Raw genomic sequence first — 20,040 nt, 5'->3', positions numbered from 1 at the left:
CTCTTTTAACTTCATGGCTTTACATTTTTGTGAAGACTCACTGAATGTATTTGCTCTGTGAAATCTGCATCAAACCTGGTTTGGTGTTTTACTGTGACAACTGCATTTTATAAATGCTGCTATAGAAACAGAATGGTGTATTTGTGCTGCAAGGAGTTCTGGCCTTTTTCCTTTGGCTATTGTAGTGACTTTCTCTTGCTCTTTTAACCCAGAAAATGCCCAGTGGACCTTCAGGTGATCACTGATCATAAACCTCGGGGGGAGGACACCACACATAATAAAAAGCCAGACAGTGCTGACACCATTTTTTTACCTTTTTAACTTTGATGTTCTGAGAATTCTCTCCTTCCCAGTTCAGCTGAATTACACGATAATTATTCTAAATGTTTTAGCTGCTTGAATGACAAGGTCTCTTCTTCAGCAGGATAGTGAGATCACCTCTAGCACGGCTTTTGTACATCTATGTAAATATTTTCTTCTTCTACAGAAACCTGATGCGAATGGCATTATAAAACCACCTTTTCTAAGGTATATTTTTTAAAAAGCTTTTACACTAATTTAGAGTTTTATATTGACTTATTGTATTGATTGTGAGGGAAAAATAAGGATGTTTTTGCCAAATCACTGTGACCTTTCCTAGGCACTGGTAAAACATTACAGCTGTAATTAAAATACCTCAAATAAAATACAATGTATAGGCCCTTCTGAGAAAAAAATAAATGTTTCTGCACTAGTTTGACAGGGAACAGAACTTTAAACTGTCTTTGTGGGTTAAAAATCTTTCAAAACTGGAAGCTGTTTAAGAAAACAAATGTCCAAATCTAAATGGGCATTAACTTCCCACGTTTTGGATCACTGCAAAGTGAGCCTTCATACATCAGCTTCTTTTTAAAATTCAAGTTAAAAAGAGTTACCTGGAATCCTTTAGTCTAAAACCATAACTTAGTCTTCAAACAACGTGGATGAAGGAACTGCATGGCTTAAACATGGGGTTGTGTTGCAGCAAACCTTCTAGTAACTGTGTACATTTCTTTTCAGTGGAGAAAATCCCTTCGCAACTGTGAAACTCAGGCCAACAGTAACAAATGACAGATCAGCACCGATTATCCGATGAATGTACAGTCCATCATGTGTACTTCCTCCTTAGAAACACCATTTTCAGTAATTATTACTATCTAAACTTGCTCCAAGAATTTATTTAAATGTAATTACTGTACAATAGAAGCAACCTGGAATGGATTTCTGATTTATTTTTAAACCTGTACTTTCTAATGAGGTAACTGCTTTGGGCTAATGTTTGAGCACTTTGGCTTGATTTTACAGTATGCCTTTTTGTAGTAGGAATTGTGAAAATACTGGGGCTAGCTTGGATTCTCTAGTGAACCAGTGTAACTAACAGCTCTCAGATCTGATTCTTTGGCATTTGTTATTTGGAAACTGCAATGATAAGTTCTAGAACACAAGCCTGCATATGCCACTTACTAAATAAGAAAAAGATGATGCCCCTTCCCCCCCAACAGAACAATTTAACAACTGCCTTATTCTGGAATAGACAATTACCTGTATAAAGTGATGATTCATTATTTTGTTTAAGAAAGACACGTTAGGTTATAAATAAATATTTATCCTGTAAGAATAGACAGTTTGTAATGCTTTGCTTAATGTTCAGATACAAATTTTCAAGTGTTAACATCAACTCATTCTAAGTCTGATGTTGTATTCCATGGTAATTTTTTCTTTAAAATATATTGTCAAACTTTAGTCTTATAAAAAGTCGTAATAAAACAGTGCCATGTTTTTTCTCTCAAATGCTAATATAAGAAGATGCCTTTGAAGTTACTCCATTACTGAGCCTTTCACAAAAGAAAACCAAATGAAGTCTGAAAATTGCTGAAGCAACCCAGCACAATTGCTGGCATAGTGCAGGGTCTGAGGCGAGTGAAATACAGCTTTTAACTTCCATCATAAGGAGAGTTGTGCAGTTTGTTACCTAGGGCTCAGATTTCCTACATCCAATGGAGCTAGCTTGTCTGAAAGACTCTTCCTACATTAATAATCATCTCAGAAATTAACCTGGAATTTTAAACCTGAGTCCTCACTCTGCATCAGCAGCTGGGGCTTTACCACTGTACAGGTCAGGTATTTCCCACCCTGCATTCTGTATTGTGACTGCTGCCAGTCATCAATCCTTACTCTCAATTATTACACGCTTCCTACAGCGTCCCATGGCTAATTCATGTGGTGGTGTCTGCTTCTACTATAAACTGTAAATTCAAGTCATGTGAAATGCCTTTCAGTTACTTAATGTCAAAAAATAGTATATGAGCATGTGATGGCTGAAGAGGTAGAGTCCATTCATTCCACCTCCTCCTCTCACACAGCCTTTCAAGTTCAAGGCTGAGGACACTCCATTTGCTGTGTGGAACCTTGCAAAAATATTATTATCCCTTTTTGACACACCAACCTTTCAGAAGTGTTAATTCACACCAGAGCCCAATTTCTAAAGCATATCAGAGGCAAGTCAACCTAGACTGTATAAGCTTTCAATAGTTCAGAATCAGAATTAAATTATCTGGAATGCAAAAACCTTTACTGAGGGCAGCTCTTACCTGGCAGTGTTGCAGGCTCTCTACCGCTGTCTGTGGACTACCACCAGCTTCAGAAGGTACGATACTGTCACTGTGTGATGCAAGACCTTCACTAATGAAAACAGGGCTCCCACTGTTACTGCTATAAAGAGCGTACATTAGTATAGTGGTAGCACACACAAGCACTTGCAACAGTTTACTCAGAAACATTTGATTTGCTTGAACAAGTACAACCCTAAACCATGGGTTTGTTTGGTTTTGTTTTTTTTTAAGATTCTGGCAACAATTTATCCTTCTTTGTAGCTAGGATTACTAAGCCCACTTTCTGACTACATGTTATCTGACACGTAAGTCACACACTTAATAACCCAGCCACAACTTGAGGATTGCAAAAGGAAAAGCAGTTTTATTTAGTTTTCAACAGGTGCCACTAAACATGGAAAACGAGTTGGGTTTTCATGTTTTGCAATGCACATGCTCATAAAAGATTAAGTTTAAATTACATGCAAGAGACTAAATTTCTTCACACTTTACAAAACAGGTCTGAAGCAAATAAAATGATTGTACATGACATTTACATTAGAAAGAGTATGCTAACAGTTGTAGCTTCCATAAGCACGTCCACGTTCATCCCATTAACCAAAAGCTGCCCCACAATTTGGGCATCTTCTCTGCCTCAGTGCAAGACAGAACAGAATCCCAATTGGAAAGAATACAATGGCACACAAAACACCAAGACAGGTGAAGGTGTCCTCCAACACGCCAACCCTGCAAAAAAGGAAAACAGACTCAGTCAAGGACACCCACCGAGTTTGCCTCAAAGTTACTACCTTGTGATTTGGTAGTCACTAAAAGCCATGTAGTTTTACAATGCAAGATAAAGTACAAAGTGGTTAGGGGGAGAGGTTCTCCTTTAAAAGGCCTTTATTTTCACAGCTTGCAGCAGCAGGTTTTGAATTAGACCACATAAAGAAAAACAGGAAAGTTGCAAGCGATCAAACTGCAGATAACAAGCTGTTTAGTTCCAAACAACCATTTCTCTACCACTGCAACCGGGACTGGTACTTTGATCAGAAGAGTCACTACACCTCAGACCGTTTGTATCAACTCCAAATACTGGTTAATGCAGCTACAGTGAAGAACACATCCAGACACAGCACTCACTGAACAGCAGGAACAAGTCACACTCCCACCTAAGAGCTGTAACAAGAAAGCTGTGCCTCTGCAGTCACCGCTGGGCTCTTCTGCAGTCATGCAGCCTGGCTCAGCCAACCTGGCCCAGTGACTACACAGGAATAAGAGATCACACAGCTGGGACAGTATCAAGCTGTATTCCTTGCTTGCCCTTCCTGGGGTACAGTCCTCATACCCAAAATGAGGAAACTCTTCCAGAACTAAACTTTCATGTCACTGCAGTTTACTCTCAACCATGAAAAGCAGCCTGCTTTTAGAATAATGCACTGACTTCTGGAATGACAGTGCTGAAGATCTAACTGTACCAGTGTTGTTGCACTGGTTATTGCACACCAAAACAGCTCTGTTTCTCAGCTTTTTTAGCTATTTCCCCACAGGCAGCAGTCACACTGGTGTCATATGCTTTGCCTGCCTAGTTTCCGCAATTATCCTGGGATGAACCCTCTCAGTTCACTTAACCTCGACTCTCCCACAGTGTATGTGTGCTAGAGCTCCTTCAGAAAAAAATTACCCTTTTCTGAATGCTTTGATCTGATGATTTGGTGTTTTTTTCTCAGCTTCTTCCCAAGAGAAAGGTTTGGATGGGCAGTGTTGTGTAACACTGGTGAAACACCCAGCTCATGGTTTCACCAAGCAAGTTAAAACGACTGCAGACAGCGAGATGCAGACAGGTTTGTTTCAGTCTGTTACTTCAAATTAATACACAACCTGGCAATGTCTGATTCCTGCAGTTGCCACCACATTCTCTCAGATGTGCTGGTGTATCTTTCTTCAGAAAGCACAAGTCAATGTAACTAACATGCCAAGGTCTGGGGGCACTGGGCATTTAGGGCTCTGACCAAGTTAGCAGGATAAGAATGCCTTAAAAATCTGAACTGTAAATCTACAGCAGAAGACAACTTTGAATGTCAGCACTCTGTTGTGGAAGGTGCCAATTAAATAAGTGTGTAGAGGACTGTGCTAACTACTCACATTCGGACTTCCTAAGTCACCACAACAGCTGAGAGCAGCACTACTGTCATGAGCTGTTTAACAGGTTTATTTCTGGTAGCTAGGAAAGTCCAAAGGCCAAACACACATTACTATTAAAGTAACCCTCAGTAGGTGTTCCTGGTTTCTGCTTCCAAAACCTGATGTCCCTTTAGAACTGTAGGAGAACCTGCTACTGATGTCAGCCAGCTCCAGCTGAGTCCTCACTGAGTGACCACCCCACAGAGAAATTCCTTTTCAGCACAGCTCTGTAACAGCACATAATTATCCAGTAAAATTTCAGTAGCTGACTTATTTCTGAAGTGCTGTATCTCAACATCCCCCCAAATGAAGACAAACAGTAAAGCCTGAGTATTCAGACCTCAGAAGTTTAAGCAGCTACACTAAACAGTCAGAATTTGGAGTTCAGCTGAACACTCGAATAAGATGCATCCCCTTATATTCCCTGGTGCAGTGAAAGTCAATAGAAACCGAGCTAAGTGACCTTGAAATACACTCTACAAGCAAGGTGCCAAGGCCAATAAGAAGCTGTTTCCTACAGAGCAGTCACAAACAACCTATTGTACACAAAAACAGAGTAAAGGAAGGAAGATGTAGACTCAGAGACCATTTCCTTACCACAGTTGGCTAAAACATTAAAACCTGATTAAACTTAAGAACTATTCCCCTTCCCCTCAATCACTATGAGAAGCCAGAGGCTTTTCAAAGTGTTCTTGATACTCTCCTGCTTATACCTCTATCACCGCATCACAAATCCAGGTATCAACATTGGCCTAACATAAAACTTCAGTGTCCATGGTACTTCCCAAATTCATAAAACCACCCTTCTTTGGGATGGAATTGCCACATTCAGCACATCTTGTAAAGGACAATGGTTCTGGCCTGTCACCCACAGATACTAGTGATAATATGATAAGCACTAAAACCCCCTAACATTTACTGAGCACTTTGTACAATAGCTTTGGTATCACTTTTACTCACCAATTGAAGCAAAAGCAAAGCTTAAGGAGTCAAGCATAAGGTAACAGTGGAAGTTTCTTTTTATAAACAGATTTCTTTGTATCTCTAAAAGGACATGAGAGTCTCCACCAATGACATCTACACAGACAGACTGCCAAACAACACCAGACAAACTGCAGTACCAGGCGCTCATCCAGCTTACCTGCCAGGGCTTTGTATTTGACTGATTTCTTGCCACAAGGAGTTGCTGACTTAAAGAGTATATGGACCTAAAACACAATCCTATCTTCATTTCTGGTATTTCTACTACAAGTCTCTCCTGTAGGTGTGGCTGATACCACAAGAGTTTCTTTTCGGAACCATGAACTGTGTGCCATCAACTTGCCTTTACACTTCTGCTGACTTGATGACAAGTATGTCCAGTGGGTTTGTGAGGGTCAGAGAGAAAGGAATCGTGTACCCCACCTAGCATGCAACACATCCCTACCTCTGCAACAAAAGTGGTGACAAATTATACTATACGCCAGCAGCCAAGAAGGAGCCAGGCCATTCCTGCTGCAAAGCAGAAACTCACCCCTTGTCCTGGCACATTAGTCACTGACTCACAGCACTTGCCCTGCAAGCAGCACTCTGAGAAACCACAGGCACAAGATTTGCTCAGCTTGGTTAATATTTCTTTTTTTGTCTGTGTCTAGTGTTCTGCTACAAAGAATTTTAGCCTGCCTCCCTTTCCCTCCCACCACAAAGCATTATCAATGGGGAAAACAGTCCAACAGGATAGTGCTGCCAGGGAAAGAAATATGGAAGGAGTTACTGAAAAATTATAAGCCCAAGAGCAGTTACTGTCACTACTAGAAAAAAGACAAATACACAGGATCATATAATGAAGTAAACTTCCTATATATTATGGATTATTAATGCTTCATCCAGACCACTGTATACAGCTTCAGCCCTCAAGAAGAGTCAAAAGGAAAGAAAAATAGTAGAAAAAATTAGTGCCCATTAACTTCCCCTCATTACCCAACTTTCAAGCCCAAATCAGTTGTTATACCATTAGTCTGTGCCAGGAAGAAGATCAAAATCTGCTTGCTAGGTTGAGTTCAGAGCACACTAACGCAAACAGAGATTCTTTTATTAGGCTGACTTTTAAAGCAGAATTGAAGACCCTCATATTAATCCTTGCTTCTAGAGATTTCCAACTAGCTGTCCCACCTGAGTGTATTACTGTGTATGAGGAGGGGTTAAGTAGTACTGCTTAAAGCTAAGTGGAAAGCTTTAGCATCATTTCTTTGCAGCACAACCTCTTTGCCTAGGGCGTATTTAGACACTAAAACGGCAAAATTACATTGTAAGTGACCCTCAAACTTAGACTGCAATTAAAGAATAGAGTCAGTAAACAAGGCTGTCATACTGTCGACTCCATTCACCAGGGGAAAGATGTGCTACTAGAAGTGCCATCTCCTGGGAAGAAACTGCTAATAGGACTGAAATGCAAAGCAATTCAATATAGGATAGCCAGACTGGTTACAGGTACAGTGACAGAAAGGACACCAGCTTTCAACCAGAACTGGCAAGCCTGGCTGCAGAAGCTGAATGTGGCAATTTGTACTTGTGGAAATGGTCGGAATGCTGAGCAACCTGGGAGAAAACAAAAATCAGCAGGGGACACTCAGGAAGGGAGCCGCTCCTTTTCCCCCCTCTACAGGTTAACCCAGTAACATGTTGTGTGTACAGAGAGGCTCAGACACAACCTAGATGTTTCTGAGTAATTAAAGATTTAGGCAGGTTTGAGTACTACAGATCCACCCAAGAAAGGAAAAGCTCCTTTTCCAAGCATTTCAGTGACACCAAAAATAACATTACTTGCTTTATTAGTGTGTTTTAATCTTCTCCTTTTCTCTTAATAATTCCATATTCAGCTCCTATCCTGAAGTCTACCTTTGTGAAAGTAAGCCAGTGTGTTAACAATATAACCAGCCTAATTTTGATCTGACTTTAAAGAATAAACACATTCATTAAACATCAGATAGGGATAAATCAGGGTACTTCCGGTCAGCCCCAAGTAGCTGCAAATCCAAGTGTAGATGACTGCTGTCCAGCCCATTACAATCAACCCTCTTAAGCAGCTTGCAAGGCCCAAGTCTCAGATGTCCCTGAGACTTTGAATAGATTTATTTTAAACTCCCTTCCCCCTAGCCAGGGTTATTCGGGAAGTTTTGTGGTAATGCAAAATGCCAATTAAAAAAACAGGGAGGGAATAAATGACCATTCATACTGAACCCCAGACCCAGGGAAAAGGCCCCACAAGGGACAAAGCAGCCCCAGGAGCACTACTGGGACAGCGATGGAGGAAGACCAGTGGCAGTGCAGCCAAGCAGCAGACCAAGGGAGCTCCAAGTGACACTCATTTGGAAAGCTCATCAGAATTGCAGCTGCATGACCTCCACCATAACATACCTGTTATTTCAGAGCCAGTTCCTGTCACGTCTAGAGCAGGGGGATTACTACTACAGCATTAGCTACACAAACACTTTTTGGCTTGTGCTGATTTGTGTCACCACCTAATTTTAGATGAACACTTATCCAATCACTGCTTAGCCAGTTACTAAATTTAAAAGGAGAAAAGAATATTTTTTGTAAGGGAGACTATGCTTATGTCAGTCAGTGTTCACTTGCGTATCTTACCTGAGCTGCAGAGTAACTAGAGGCTCCATATTCAAACTGTAGATTCACTAATGTAACCAACGTTCTACAACACTAATGTAACCAATGTTCTACAACATAAACCACATAAAAGCTGATTATAACTGCACCACTCCCAATCTAAAAATAAAATGGAAAGAGTTATTTATACTGCAAGCAGCATCTTGGATTTAAGCTGTAACTGCAGCTGCCAACTCCATAAAGTAAGGCCAATTATTCCCACTGACAAGCATTTAAAACCAAATTACTTTTCAGACAACCCCCTTAAAAGTAAGTCTTAAGACATTAACATCTTAAGTCAAATGCTCAGAATCAGAGGTCTGATAGTGGGACCTGTGAATACAGCATCAGGACAATTCAGCATGTGCATTTGAGACCTCACGCTCCATCACAGTATTTAAATGGGTGCTTATCAGCATTTTTCATTCTTTGCAAATTAAGTCAAAGGGTCATCCCAGGTAATTAGAGACAACCTGGTTGTACAACAAGCTCTGCAAAGCCTATAAAGAAACTTCACTAAAGGAGACTGCTGTCTTCTATGCAGATACTCACTCACTGATCAAGCAAGAGGAAGTTTCTAATCAGCATCTCATCTCTCCTGCCACTGAGGTCAGCAAGTCTCTAACTTTAGATTTCAATGGAAACATCAGAGCAGTGACAAGCCTGGAGTATGGAAGCTGCACATCTGTTCTTTAATTTTGAACACGAAAACATAGATATCTTTTCTTTACATCTGCCCTAGCTAATGCATCACCAACAGCTAGGTTAAGCATGTTCACATTTCACCTGCAAGCAGCAGAAAAGAAATTGACAATTATATATTTAATTACTGAGTAAGCATGGGCTGCTGACAGTTTTAATCTCCATGAAGAGAGAGGTGCCTGCTCCTCTAGCCTCAGTTTGAAGGCACTGGATGGTTGTTGATCCATATTCACAAAAAGGACCATAAATCTATATAAGCCTCTGGAATGCCCTTCTCAACACAAGCTACACATATATGTAAATGCAATTCTCCTTAAAAGTCACCTTCAAGTAAGAGACAGAACAGTATCTGCAGATTTATCTGAATTCCCTCATACTTCAGGCCCATTTCCTATCCAGAGGGCGGGCTGCAGAGCCAGAGAAATTCTGGCAACAGGAACAGCGTATATCTAGCTGTTGTCTTTCTGCAAATGCCTACAAATCACCAGCCTTCCACTGCTTTACTTCCAGTTCTGAGAACACACTAATGAAGAGACAAGCTTCCTGGCTTCACATCAGCAGCCTGGCCTCACAGCTGAGGTGAAGCATGCCAGTTCAAATGCTCTATGCATGGTGGACATCTATTCATGACAAACTAAACTGAGACCCAGTGTGGTTTTTCCAGACTCATCTGCATACACAGCCAAATCAGTATCACCTCTGGCTACCAAAAACAAAGCCAGTTTCCTCCTCTCACCCAGAACAATTCATTCCTGCATAGAAATTCTAATTATCAGAATACAGACACCAAGACAAATGGTGACAGTAATAAAAAGAAAATGCCACCAACACAGACCCAGTGACAGACTGTTCTCACTCGGGACCTATTACCAGGCTTACCACCTCCTCTCTTCTGAGCTTAGGTAACATTTCCTGCTAAGCAGCTGCGTGCCCCAGCTGCTAGGCAGGGAGGAAGAAAAAAGTTAACAGCTATCCTCGTCGGTAATTCCAAATGGCAGACTCATGGCATCTGCTCAAGTCTGATGTATCAAGGCTTTCTTCTTTGGAATCACGTGCACAAGTCACTGCTGAATTTCATGCCCTAACTCCTCCAGCCACCATATTACAGCACAGCAGGATGAACATCCCAGTCTGCCTGAGCAGCACGCGCTCACATAGAGCTGCACACTAGAGTGTAAGGGAGCTACAGTATTCCCAATGAGGGCTGAGCATCTGTGTGACAAAAGCCAGTGCCAGGAGCTGCTGCATTATTATACCTGTTTCTCTTTATATCACTACTGCAAAGCTGGCTCCAGTCACAAGATTCAAAAGGATCTCTGGCATGTCAGCCTGCTGCCAGAAACTGAAAATCCACAGTTTTTCCTCAGAATACCAGACATAGATAGGTTTTGAATAGATGTATCTGTATCTCTGAATAGATAGGTTTTGTGTTTGGGTTTTTTTTTTAATTCTTTGCATATTTAACCAGTACATATTATGAAATTATATTAAAGAATATTTACATAAAGTCTAAATATAATTGTTGTAACTATAGAAAGCCTAAATCCTGAGCAGTCTTCTCTCAAACAACATAGAGATTTTGTAATTGAAATAATTGAAGTAAAAGCAGAAGATTGACATTTTGAAGCATTTGATTACCTAAGTGCAATTTTCCCAGTCTTTTGTCAGGAGATAGGCACTTACTTGGAGAAAACTTCAACCAAAACCTGAGAATGTGCTACTTTGTCAAGTAAAAAAAAAACAAAACCCAAACCAATCAAAGCCACACAAAAATAGTCACCCCCAAAAGAACAACTTCTGGCAGGAAGAAGGCAGTAAGAGAGATGTGAGTAAGTGAAGTTTTAATCAAATTTGCTCATCTTCCAGTCCTAGAAGCAGCATCAATGCTCCAATTTGGGGCCCACTACAATACTTCTGAAGCAGCTGTTTTGTAACCATGAGAAGAGAAAGCGCTACAATGCAGCAGCGTTGTGTCCTTTCCCTCACCCTTTCTTCCAAGCAATTGAATTCTTCTTAAACGGGAAAATAAAAAACCAATAGGGCCCATCACAGGCTCCTTCCCAGATTTTGAAAACAAGAGCTTCTGCAAACATCAGATCAAGAGAATGTTTTCACAATTTTTAAATGGACCTTTCTTCTGTTAAGCAATAGGAAAGCAAACATTCCTCTGCAGTATGTTCTACCAAACAACGCAAGACAGAGACATAGAAAACGAAAGTGACCACAAGAGAAGAAGCCAGGCTGCATTCTGCCAGCTAAAAAGGTAATTACACAGCTGGATCACTAAAGTTAGTGGCTGTAATGATTTAATATATATTTGGGAACACAGAATAGTTTAAGAGCAGGACTGGGCCATTTCTTAGATGTCAACTACAAGCAATAAAGCTGACAAGTAATTCTCTGTACATCAGGGCTGGGAGAACAACTCACATCAGGACAACAGCACTACAATCACCCAAGACATTTTAATAATGCAAGGAAGGATGAAACACACATTAATACTGAAGTCTGTAATTAGAAAGCAACACTGACCAATGATGAATGAGGATGAAATGACTAATGAATAATTCTGAGCAAGAGGTACAGCTTGCAAGACAGGAGAGTCATCCCTCAGATGCAGCAATGTTTCAGAGACAGAAGGAAATAAAATGCAATTACATAGTGAGCATGAGCATGCCACCTACTGCAGAGAGGCTACTTCTGGAGATACTTTATACTTTTCATACTTCATAACATAAAACAAGACCAAAGATGAACTGTAGCTACCTTAATACTCCCAAGATCATTCATGACTGCAATAAAATAGACTTCTACACAAATAACAGACCAATACTGCATATTTATCCTCAACACCATATATTTTAAGTTGGAAATGGCTTTGATTTCTATTAGCAACATTCATACATGCCAAAGTGCAAAAGACTGCTTTGTGTTTCTGATGGTAGAAAACCTTGTGATAGGCTTTAGCCTACTCTGTTACATTATTCCACACCCACAAAGCTTTTTCCTCATGATCTAAAGCAGATGGACTTATCTGACAACCATGCACAGCATCAAATCAGAAAAGTAACATGATGACTGACTTGGCAGTTTAATAACAAAATTTTATGTACCATTAATAGCTTTCTATCAATGCCCTTTCAACAACTTCTCTGATCAGTCTTGTATTCAGAGTGTAGCTGCACATTGCATTCTTTATAAAATAGGTTTCCAGGCCAAGGAAGTAAAACCAGAACTATGTTTAAGGTATTGAGAAGTCAAAGAGGATTATGAGCTCTTTCTTTAAGAGAAGCAGCCAGTGTAACCTTCCAGAACATGAACCCTGACCCTTCAGGTTCCCATGAGTATTTCTAGTATCATGCTTCCCACGCAGCGTCCCCGTCACTTCTCTGGAAGTAGCAGACTTGTTACTTGTCAGAAGGCAAGCAAGCTGAGATTTTTTTGCTTCTACCTTGACACTTGACTCTTCCTCTTTAGACAATAAAGAAAAAAACATAGTGATACTGCAGAGAAGACTGACCCACCATTACTAGGTAGTTATTCATCCTTGGGATTCCCAACCAAGAATATTTCAGAAGTACTGGGAAGAGTCCTACAGTCCCAGCTGTGCAGTATTACGCCTCACAGTAATCAACATGTCATAGTGCTCCTCACAACTTTTTTTTTCACAGCCTAATCCAAAACCTGAGGTTCCAAGAGTAAACAAGGTTTCTGTGGAGAGTATTTTGCTTTAAGAAAGAGTCCACAATTAATACCTCCACCAGAGCAAGCCTGATGACCTTTAGAAAACTATTCAAGTGAGGCCACTTAAAAACGCCTTACAAAAGAGTGCTCATTTTCCCATATTTGGCTCAAGGATACTTGCAAATGATTGTCTCAAAGGTGTCTCCTAGAGCATTCCAGGATAATTCCCAGGAAAAAAAAGAAATCCCAAGAATAGCAGCAAGAGTCTACCAAGTTACTGCACAGACCACTTCCATAGTATAATGTTTTCAGATTTATTGAGTTTGGGGACAGAAGTATAAATACACTGCCTGCCTTTTACCAAGCACCACATAAAATATTTTCTGTCTTCTGGTTGAGCTAAAGCATAAGCATTGTAATGCCAGTCATGTGGCAGGATCCACCACATCCTCTGAACAGCTCAGTGGTTACTATCCCTCACTCTTTGAAACACACATCTTCTAGACCAAAAATGCCAACTGGTACAGGTTTTTCAGCCTTAAGCAGTGGTATTTCAGCAGGCATCTGTTTTTACACAGCTCCACAAGATACTTCTTATCTGAATCCACCTTTCAAGGGATGCAGTGACTCTCAAATACCATCTCTAGCAAAACCGAAAGGCACCTGGGGCAGCCTGTGCCACTACAACAATCTATCACATTCACCATTCAGCTATCTAGCAAGTCTGTTTCCTACACAGTTTGAAACGGATAAGGGTTCAGACCTGCAGAATATGAAGTGCCTCCTGGCAAGATGCCACAAGGGTAACTCCCATACATTCTTACACAAGGGGAATGATTCTGCACTTGAGCCAGAGATGACCAAGCACACCAGTGTCTGAACTGCAGCAGCAGCAATCTGGCTGCCCTCAACCATTAGTTAATATCCTGGAATGAGCAAAACTGAGAAGCGAAAGGGACTACAGCTGACTTACCACACTTGTGTGGAAACAGAATGCCTCCTTCCCTTTTCTTATGGCCGTTGATCTCTGAGGGGTAAGTTGTTCTTTTGTTGCAATTCCCACTAATAGCTGACCACATTTTCTGGTTTTTACTACTTCATCAAATTAACACTTTGAATCAAACCCAGTAATCTCCCTGTACTTCTGCAGTAAAAGGATTTTTAAAGCAAGAGATCTTTTAAAGCCTTAAGATACTGATCCTTTCAACCAATACTGACCATCACCCTGCCTGGTTTTGCACAGTCTGGATGCTGGTACTGGGGACACACACCACAGCAGCAGAAGCCCTTCCACAGGACAGCCAGATCACCAGCAGTGACTATGGTCAACAATTACAAAGTTTCACAATATAAAGTCATGCTACCCATTATCACTTGGCATAACAAATTAAAAAGGACTTCCTGTCATCCTCTCCCCCAAGAACTGACCCTTTACATCTGTTACTAAAGTACTTTTCAATTAAAAATACCACTTACAGATCTATAAATATGCTGGGGAGGAACTCTTCATTAGGGAGTGTAGGGACAGGACAAGGGGTAACGGGTTCAAACTTAAACAGGGGAAGTTTAGATTGGATATAAGGAGGAAGTTCTTTCCTGTTAGGGTGGTGAGGCACTGGAATGGGTTGCCCAGGGAGGTTGTGAATGCTCCATCCCTGGCAGTGTTCAAGGCCAGGTTGGATGAGGCCTTGGGTGATATGATTTAGCATGAGGTGTCCCTGCCCATGGCAGGGGGGTTGGAACTTGATGATCTTAAGGTCCTTTCCAACCCTAACTATTCTATGATCTTCCTCCATCATAAAAAGCAGATTCATATTTATATATAAAGTCTGTTGCATCAATTATAGTAATTGCCATGAGCCCATTAGGACAAGCTCATGCTACAGAAATCAAAGCACTCCGTTGCTAAATCTGTGCTTTGTCAATCAAGTAAATTCTGATACACACACACAAAGTATTGTAAAGCAAAGAACTGCATGAACGCCTGCAATCAACCCAAGACTTGAGTTGATTTCCCAACTAGAGAGACTGTTTACCTGCAGGCAGGACAGCCACCAACTACTACGACAGAAGTGGTAGCAACAGGCTGCTGAATAATGGTGTACGTGCTCGAATAGTTTGGCTGTGATGTCGGTGGAGGAACAGCATACCCTAAAATAAGGAAAAAAACTCAATCACCACATGTAAGGCACAAAGAACAATGATCATGATTAAAAAGTATGCAAACAGAATGTGGAAAAATAAAGAGAAATGTAGTCTCAGATGAGGACCTGAAGAAGCTCTATCAATATCAGAGTTGGAACACACTACTCAGCAAATCTAATAGCAAAGCCACTTCATAAACCCAAGTATCTAACATAATTTAACCACTGAAAAAGGACACTGAGCTAATAATTAACTTTATGAATTTGTTTCAATGCTCTTTAAGCACCAGGAAAAAAAAGATTAAACAGAGAATGACCACAGCTTTCATTTCTGGATGTTATGTATCAGGTATGTCCCACTCCAGAGGGCAAACTAGTTCAAACAGGATAAATTTTCCTCTGGTTTCCAGCTTAACTTCAACATATTAAGTTTATAACTGCACAGAGAGATAAGAGTGATAGGATTCAAGTGGAAAAGAAACAAGCTGCATATCGTAGAGAAAAAAAGAAAACTTTCAGAAACCCCCTTGTCAGCCAGTGAACAAGAAGACACAACACTTTAACTACTGCATTGACATTAAAATTTAAAAGGGAAAAAACGAAAAAGCTTTTTAAAGGGACAGTTAGATGTGTGCAGTGTAATCCTGCAGTCGAGGTACACTCTGCCCACTTATGAGTCGTTTTGAGCTTCTCTCCCAGAGAACAGTTCTCAGATTTTCTTGAGCCACGTTATGCATCAGTAAAGTCTAGCATCCTCCCTACTTATAATTAACCTGAAAATAGTCAGTAATATTTGCATTGTAGGAAAGTAAGTTCCAAGGTATTAACTGAAAGTTAACCTATAGCCTCAAGATTCAAGCCAACGCTTGCTAACTGCAAGATCTGCTATGTCTGCTGTGTATTTTTTGTGACTTCTGAAGCATTCCCACAACTTCAGACTCTTTCGCAAGAGGCTACTTCTTTCTCTGATGAGGTCAGCATTAATTCGGTTAAGAGAAGTACTGTACCTACTCACCTCCTTAAGCTTCTGCAAGACTGCTGAAGTGTACCAGGAAAAAACAAACATTAACCAGAGTACAGTGAAGTGTGTGAAAAGAAAAGTGCAGGTTTGGGGTTTGTTTCACTGCTAGCGCGGCTGTGCCTCTGTTACTGTTTTGAGCAGAAACCCCCACACCGGAGGGACACATGCAAAGTCGGTCGCATTTTCGGGAGGGCAGCACACAAACACGTTTTACCTCAGAAGCACCTAAGGAAGGAGGGGGGCGGGAGATGGCGCTTTTAAACACCTGGATCCCCTCCGCACCTCCTCCCTGCGATGGTTTTAAGCGTGAAAGGCGAGAGGCTCCAACCGCCTCGCTGCTAACAGGGAAGACCCACGCAGGAGGCTCAAGAGTTCCCCCGTTCTCCCCGCTTCTGCAGGGCAGCCCCTCAGCGGCGCAGGCCACGGCCCTACCCCACAGTTCCGGGGCACCCTACCGCCAGCCCGTCCCGTCGTTGGGCTGGGGGGGGGGGGACGACACGGACCTCCCCACAGCCGCCCCCCGTCCCAGAGAAAGGGGCAGCGCGGCGCAAGCTCTCTCCCGCACCCCGCCGAGCTGGCTGCCGGCCCTTCCCCCGCCGCCTCAGACCCACCTGCGGCGGCCGCGGCGCCCGGGTAGGGGTACGGTGGGGGCGGCTGGAAGCCGGGCTGCGGGGCGGGGATGGCGCCGTAGTTGCTCTGGCCGTAGTCGTAGCCCGCGCCCTGCGCGGCGGGGCTGTAGGCGGGGGGCCGCTCCTGCAGCAGGGGCTTGTTGTCCATGCTGGGGGCGGCGGCGCTGCCTGCCCGCGGAGCCGCGCCAAGCGCCGGGAGGGCGATGAGGAAGCGGCGCCCTCGCCTCAGCGCCCAACTTGGCGGGCGCCGCCCCTCCGCCCCGCCCGGGGGCGCCGGAGCTCAGCGGCGGCGCGAGCGCCCCGCCGGCAGCGCCCCGCGCATTCGGGGCCGGGCGCGAGGCACCGGCGGGGGGGAGGGGAGGGGAGGGGAGGGGAGGGGGGAGGTGTGTGAGCGGCCCCTGGCGCGCGGGCAGCCCCTCCCCGAGCGCCCCGCGCCGCTGCGCTCGCGGCCGGTCACAAGACTGCACCCCACGTGACGCCGCTCCCCAGCGGCGCGGGGTGACTCTGCGAGAGGCGCAGGAAACACTCGGCCTTAAAGGGGCCGCGCTCCGGGCGCCCGCCGCACTGAGACCCGCACCCCGGCAGCCGCCAACCCGCACCCACGGACCGGCTCTGGCTGAGACGGTGCTGTGCCCCTCCTGCTGCCCCTGTGTTGGGGCGAGAGCAGCCGCCCTTGGACCTCGGGTCACCGGGTGATGGTGGATTCTTAACGCGCTCGTTGAGACCATTTCTATCATCGTTTTGCTCCAAGTGCGCCTCTACCGAAACGAAGTTGCCTGCTGGAAACTGGCTGCCTGAACAGGAGGAGGACGAGGTTCATTAAATCCCAGCTAATGTTGGGGTCGGCTGCAGCTGGAGGGTCTGCTCAGCCCGGGGAGGCCCCGGGAACAGTGACAGAAAGGGGGATGCAGGAGGTTGGCAATTCTGCATCTCTAGTAACACCCAGAGCCACTCTGAATCATGCAGTAGCTAAATGAATTCAGCTGAGCTTTGGGAAGATGGAGACGTTGAGAGATGGTGTCTCCATATATGTAAATATGTACATACATATATATTCTGCGTGCATATGTGTTTGCTTTTACACAGCACCCACAGTCTGAGGAAAAAGCAAAAATCATCAGCAAATGGTGCTGTATCCTGCAGTGACTTCTGCAGACTTGCATCCCGACTGGGAAGAGCTGCACTTGAGCTAACGGGAAGAGAGAACACTGGGAGTGGCAGCACAGAATGGGAATGTTGTAAAATGGGGAAAGCTTTTGAAATGAGATTAAGGAAAACCAGATGAAAGCTCACATAGCTCAAAGAGATACTAGATTTGTTAGAACACTGCAGAAAAGAAGAGGAAAGCAAGGGGCGTGCTGCTTTCTCCCATACAGCAAACTGAAGGAACACCTTCAACAGCACTTCCACCAGGCTCGGCTGCTTCTGAAACCTGAGTTCTTAATGGCTGAATAGCTCAGGTCAGATGCTGAAAGGATCTTAAATATCTTTTATCACAGTTAAAACTCTGGCCTCTTCCCTCACCTTCATCCCTTGAGGTGTCTGATTCACCAAATCGCTTATTTTTTAAACACGCACAGGTTTTTCCTTCACCACAGGCAGCAGCGTTGCCCCATCAACCACTGAGTCCCATGACACCGCTCCTGTGTGGTTTGGAAAGCTCAGTCCCGCTCCATCAGAAGGGGAGAGAAAACATAAAGAAGGAAAATGATTAAACAGTCTGCCCCAAAATCAAACAAATTCTTGGAAAGAGGCAGAGATGCAGATGACATGACCCAAAATCCAAGGCAGTCCCAGCATCACATGATGGTGAGAGGCTTCCTGCCCTTCTGCTTCCCGTCTCCTCCCTCCGGTTTGCAGTGCCTGACTCATCTGGAAGGGGCACTGCTCACAGTTTGCAGTGACATTTAGAGACTGCTCCCACTCTAAGGAAAGCTTTTGCTTACTTTAACTGTAGTGGTATAAATATTATATGAGGGTTTTGAAAGAAAAAGTTTAAAGCACGAATGCAATGCAGTACTTCCTCATTAGGGGAAAGATACTTCCCTAAAATCAAAGTCAAGTGTTGAGGAAAATCCCCCTTTCCCCACCTTTTAGGGAAGTGAGATTTAGGAAAGCATGGAAGAGCCGACAGTAGGGAAGCCACCAGTATGAACCGTCTCTGCAAAACAGTGGAACAGGATCTAAAATACCTTGACTATGCTTTGGACAGAGGAAACTGTTCTGTAATAACAAGAGATTCAAAAGTTCACAGTTGATTTCAGAGTGCTCCAGCCATGCACAGGCCAGGGATGTGCCCCAGTCCCAGGGACAGACCTCCCTGAACTGCATTTTCCATATGAACTGTGGCTGTGCTGTTGTACACTGCAGATTGTATTTAGACAGCTACAATCGTGGGCAAAACTGAGAGAAATCTCCACATTTGACAAGGGGCAGTGACCTTCACCAAGTGATACCTCCTTCACTGGAGATAATCCTTCCTCCTGAGTCACACAGTAACCATGGGGCTGCAGGACAGATATCTGGATGTTTTCTCTCTCTAGATGATCTTAAGACCCTTTCCAACCCTAACTATTCTCTAATTCTTTTGCAAGGCCTCAGAGCCCCATTGAGGGAAAACCCAGGTGCACCCTTCACAGGGCACAGACTAGAAGTAGCATTCACATTAACCCAGTGCCCCAGGGTTACACAGCACACCCACTGTTCCCACTCATGGCAAAATGAACATCAGTTTGTATTTAGCTGTTTGGTTTTGCAAAACTTATCTCTTGTTACCTCCTTACCAAATGGAAGTCTCTATTGCAGCAATGGCAAGTGAAGTAAACAGGGCTCAGAACCAGACACCCAAAGCAAGCAAGGATGGATGCATCTTCTTAAGGCATCCATTCATTCCTAACTTTTGCATCAAATTATAGACAGAGCAGAGCCACCGACCACAAAAACATCACATGTCGCCAGTGTCATGGAGAGTGTTTGTTGGCTTTCACATGTAAGGTCCTCCTTAAAATAAGCATGAGAAAACTGTACTGGTTGTACATGACTTAGCATGCAGATGCCTTGCATAATCAATCATTCCTCCTGACATCCTGTAAGACTACAGGACTGTGGTTCAAAATCCAAACTGTGAGAAAATCCCAGAAAATGCTCCTTAAACTCTTCTGCAATACAGTTCCCATGGAATAACACCAGTCTTGTTTCCGCATGCTTAAAATGGCAACTGGACAGAATACATGTCATATGTATGTTCAATATTAGAGATCTTGTAAAATGAATTTCCTATAATCTAAACATCACATGATCTTTATAAATATGTTTTGCTATAATGATCAAATCATCAAAACACAACTAGGGAGCAATGAGTTCTGCTTTGAGGTGGCATCAAGCTGTGCAAAGGACCAAACCACAGCAATGTGAGTCGAGTGTCC

The 20,040-nt window shown here is 43.2% G+C and overlaps 2 protein-coding genes and 1 long non-coding RNA gene across 3 annotated transcripts in view; 2 read left to right on the top strand and 1 right to left on the bottom strand.

Annotated features, from left to right (window-relative positions):
* The window catches only part of BAIAP2L1 (BAR/IMD domain containing adaptor protein 2 like 1), a 38,679-nt gene extending 37,041 nt beyond the window's left edge, over positions 1–1,638 (top strand). The window contains exons 13-14 of the mRNA XM_061473784.1: positions 488–528; positions 1,039–1,638. Of these exons, the coding sequence (XP_061329768.1) occupies positions 488–528; positions 1,039–1,114 (117 nt within the window). The 3' untranslated portion in view covers positions 1,115–1,638. The remainder of the gene's footprint in view (positions 1–487; positions 529–1,038) is intronic.
* A 1,329-nt stretch (positions 1,639–2,967) lies between these two features.
* On the bottom strand, positions 2,968–16,942 carry BRI3 (brain protein I3). The gene is made up of 3 exons (XM_061473783.1): positions 16,598–16,942; positions 14,858–14,972; positions 2,968–3,356 (listed from the first exon to the last, which is right to left on the bottom strand). Exons 1-3 carry the CDS (start codon positions 16,761–16,763, stop codon positions 3,224–3,226), a joined length of 414 nt encoding a protein of 137 aa, XP_061329767.1. The 5' UTR covers positions 16,764–16,942; the 3' UTR covers positions 2,968–3,223.
* A 454-nt stretch (positions 16,943–17,396) lies between these two features.
* LOC133279609 (uncharacterized) lies at positions 17,397–19,971 on the top strand. The gene is made up of 2 exons (XR_009746925.1): positions 17,397–18,424; positions 18,713–19,971. It is a non-coding gene; the product is annotated as an uncharacterized LOC133279609 (long non-coding RNA).
* The last annotated feature ends 69 nt before the right edge of the window (positions 19,972–20,040 follow it).

Source organism: Pezoporus flaviventris, unplaced genomic scaffold, assembly GCF_033815535.1.
Source record: "Pezoporus flaviventris isolate CSIRO_AGI_PZ_B2104156 unplaced genomic scaffold, CSIRO_AGI_Pfla_v1 ptg000078l, whole genome shotgun sequence".
NCBI lineage: Eukaryota > Metazoa > Chordata > Aves > Psittaciformes > Psittacidae > Pezoporus > Pezoporus flaviventris.
This window is presented reverse-complemented; position numbering and strand designations above follow the sequence as displayed.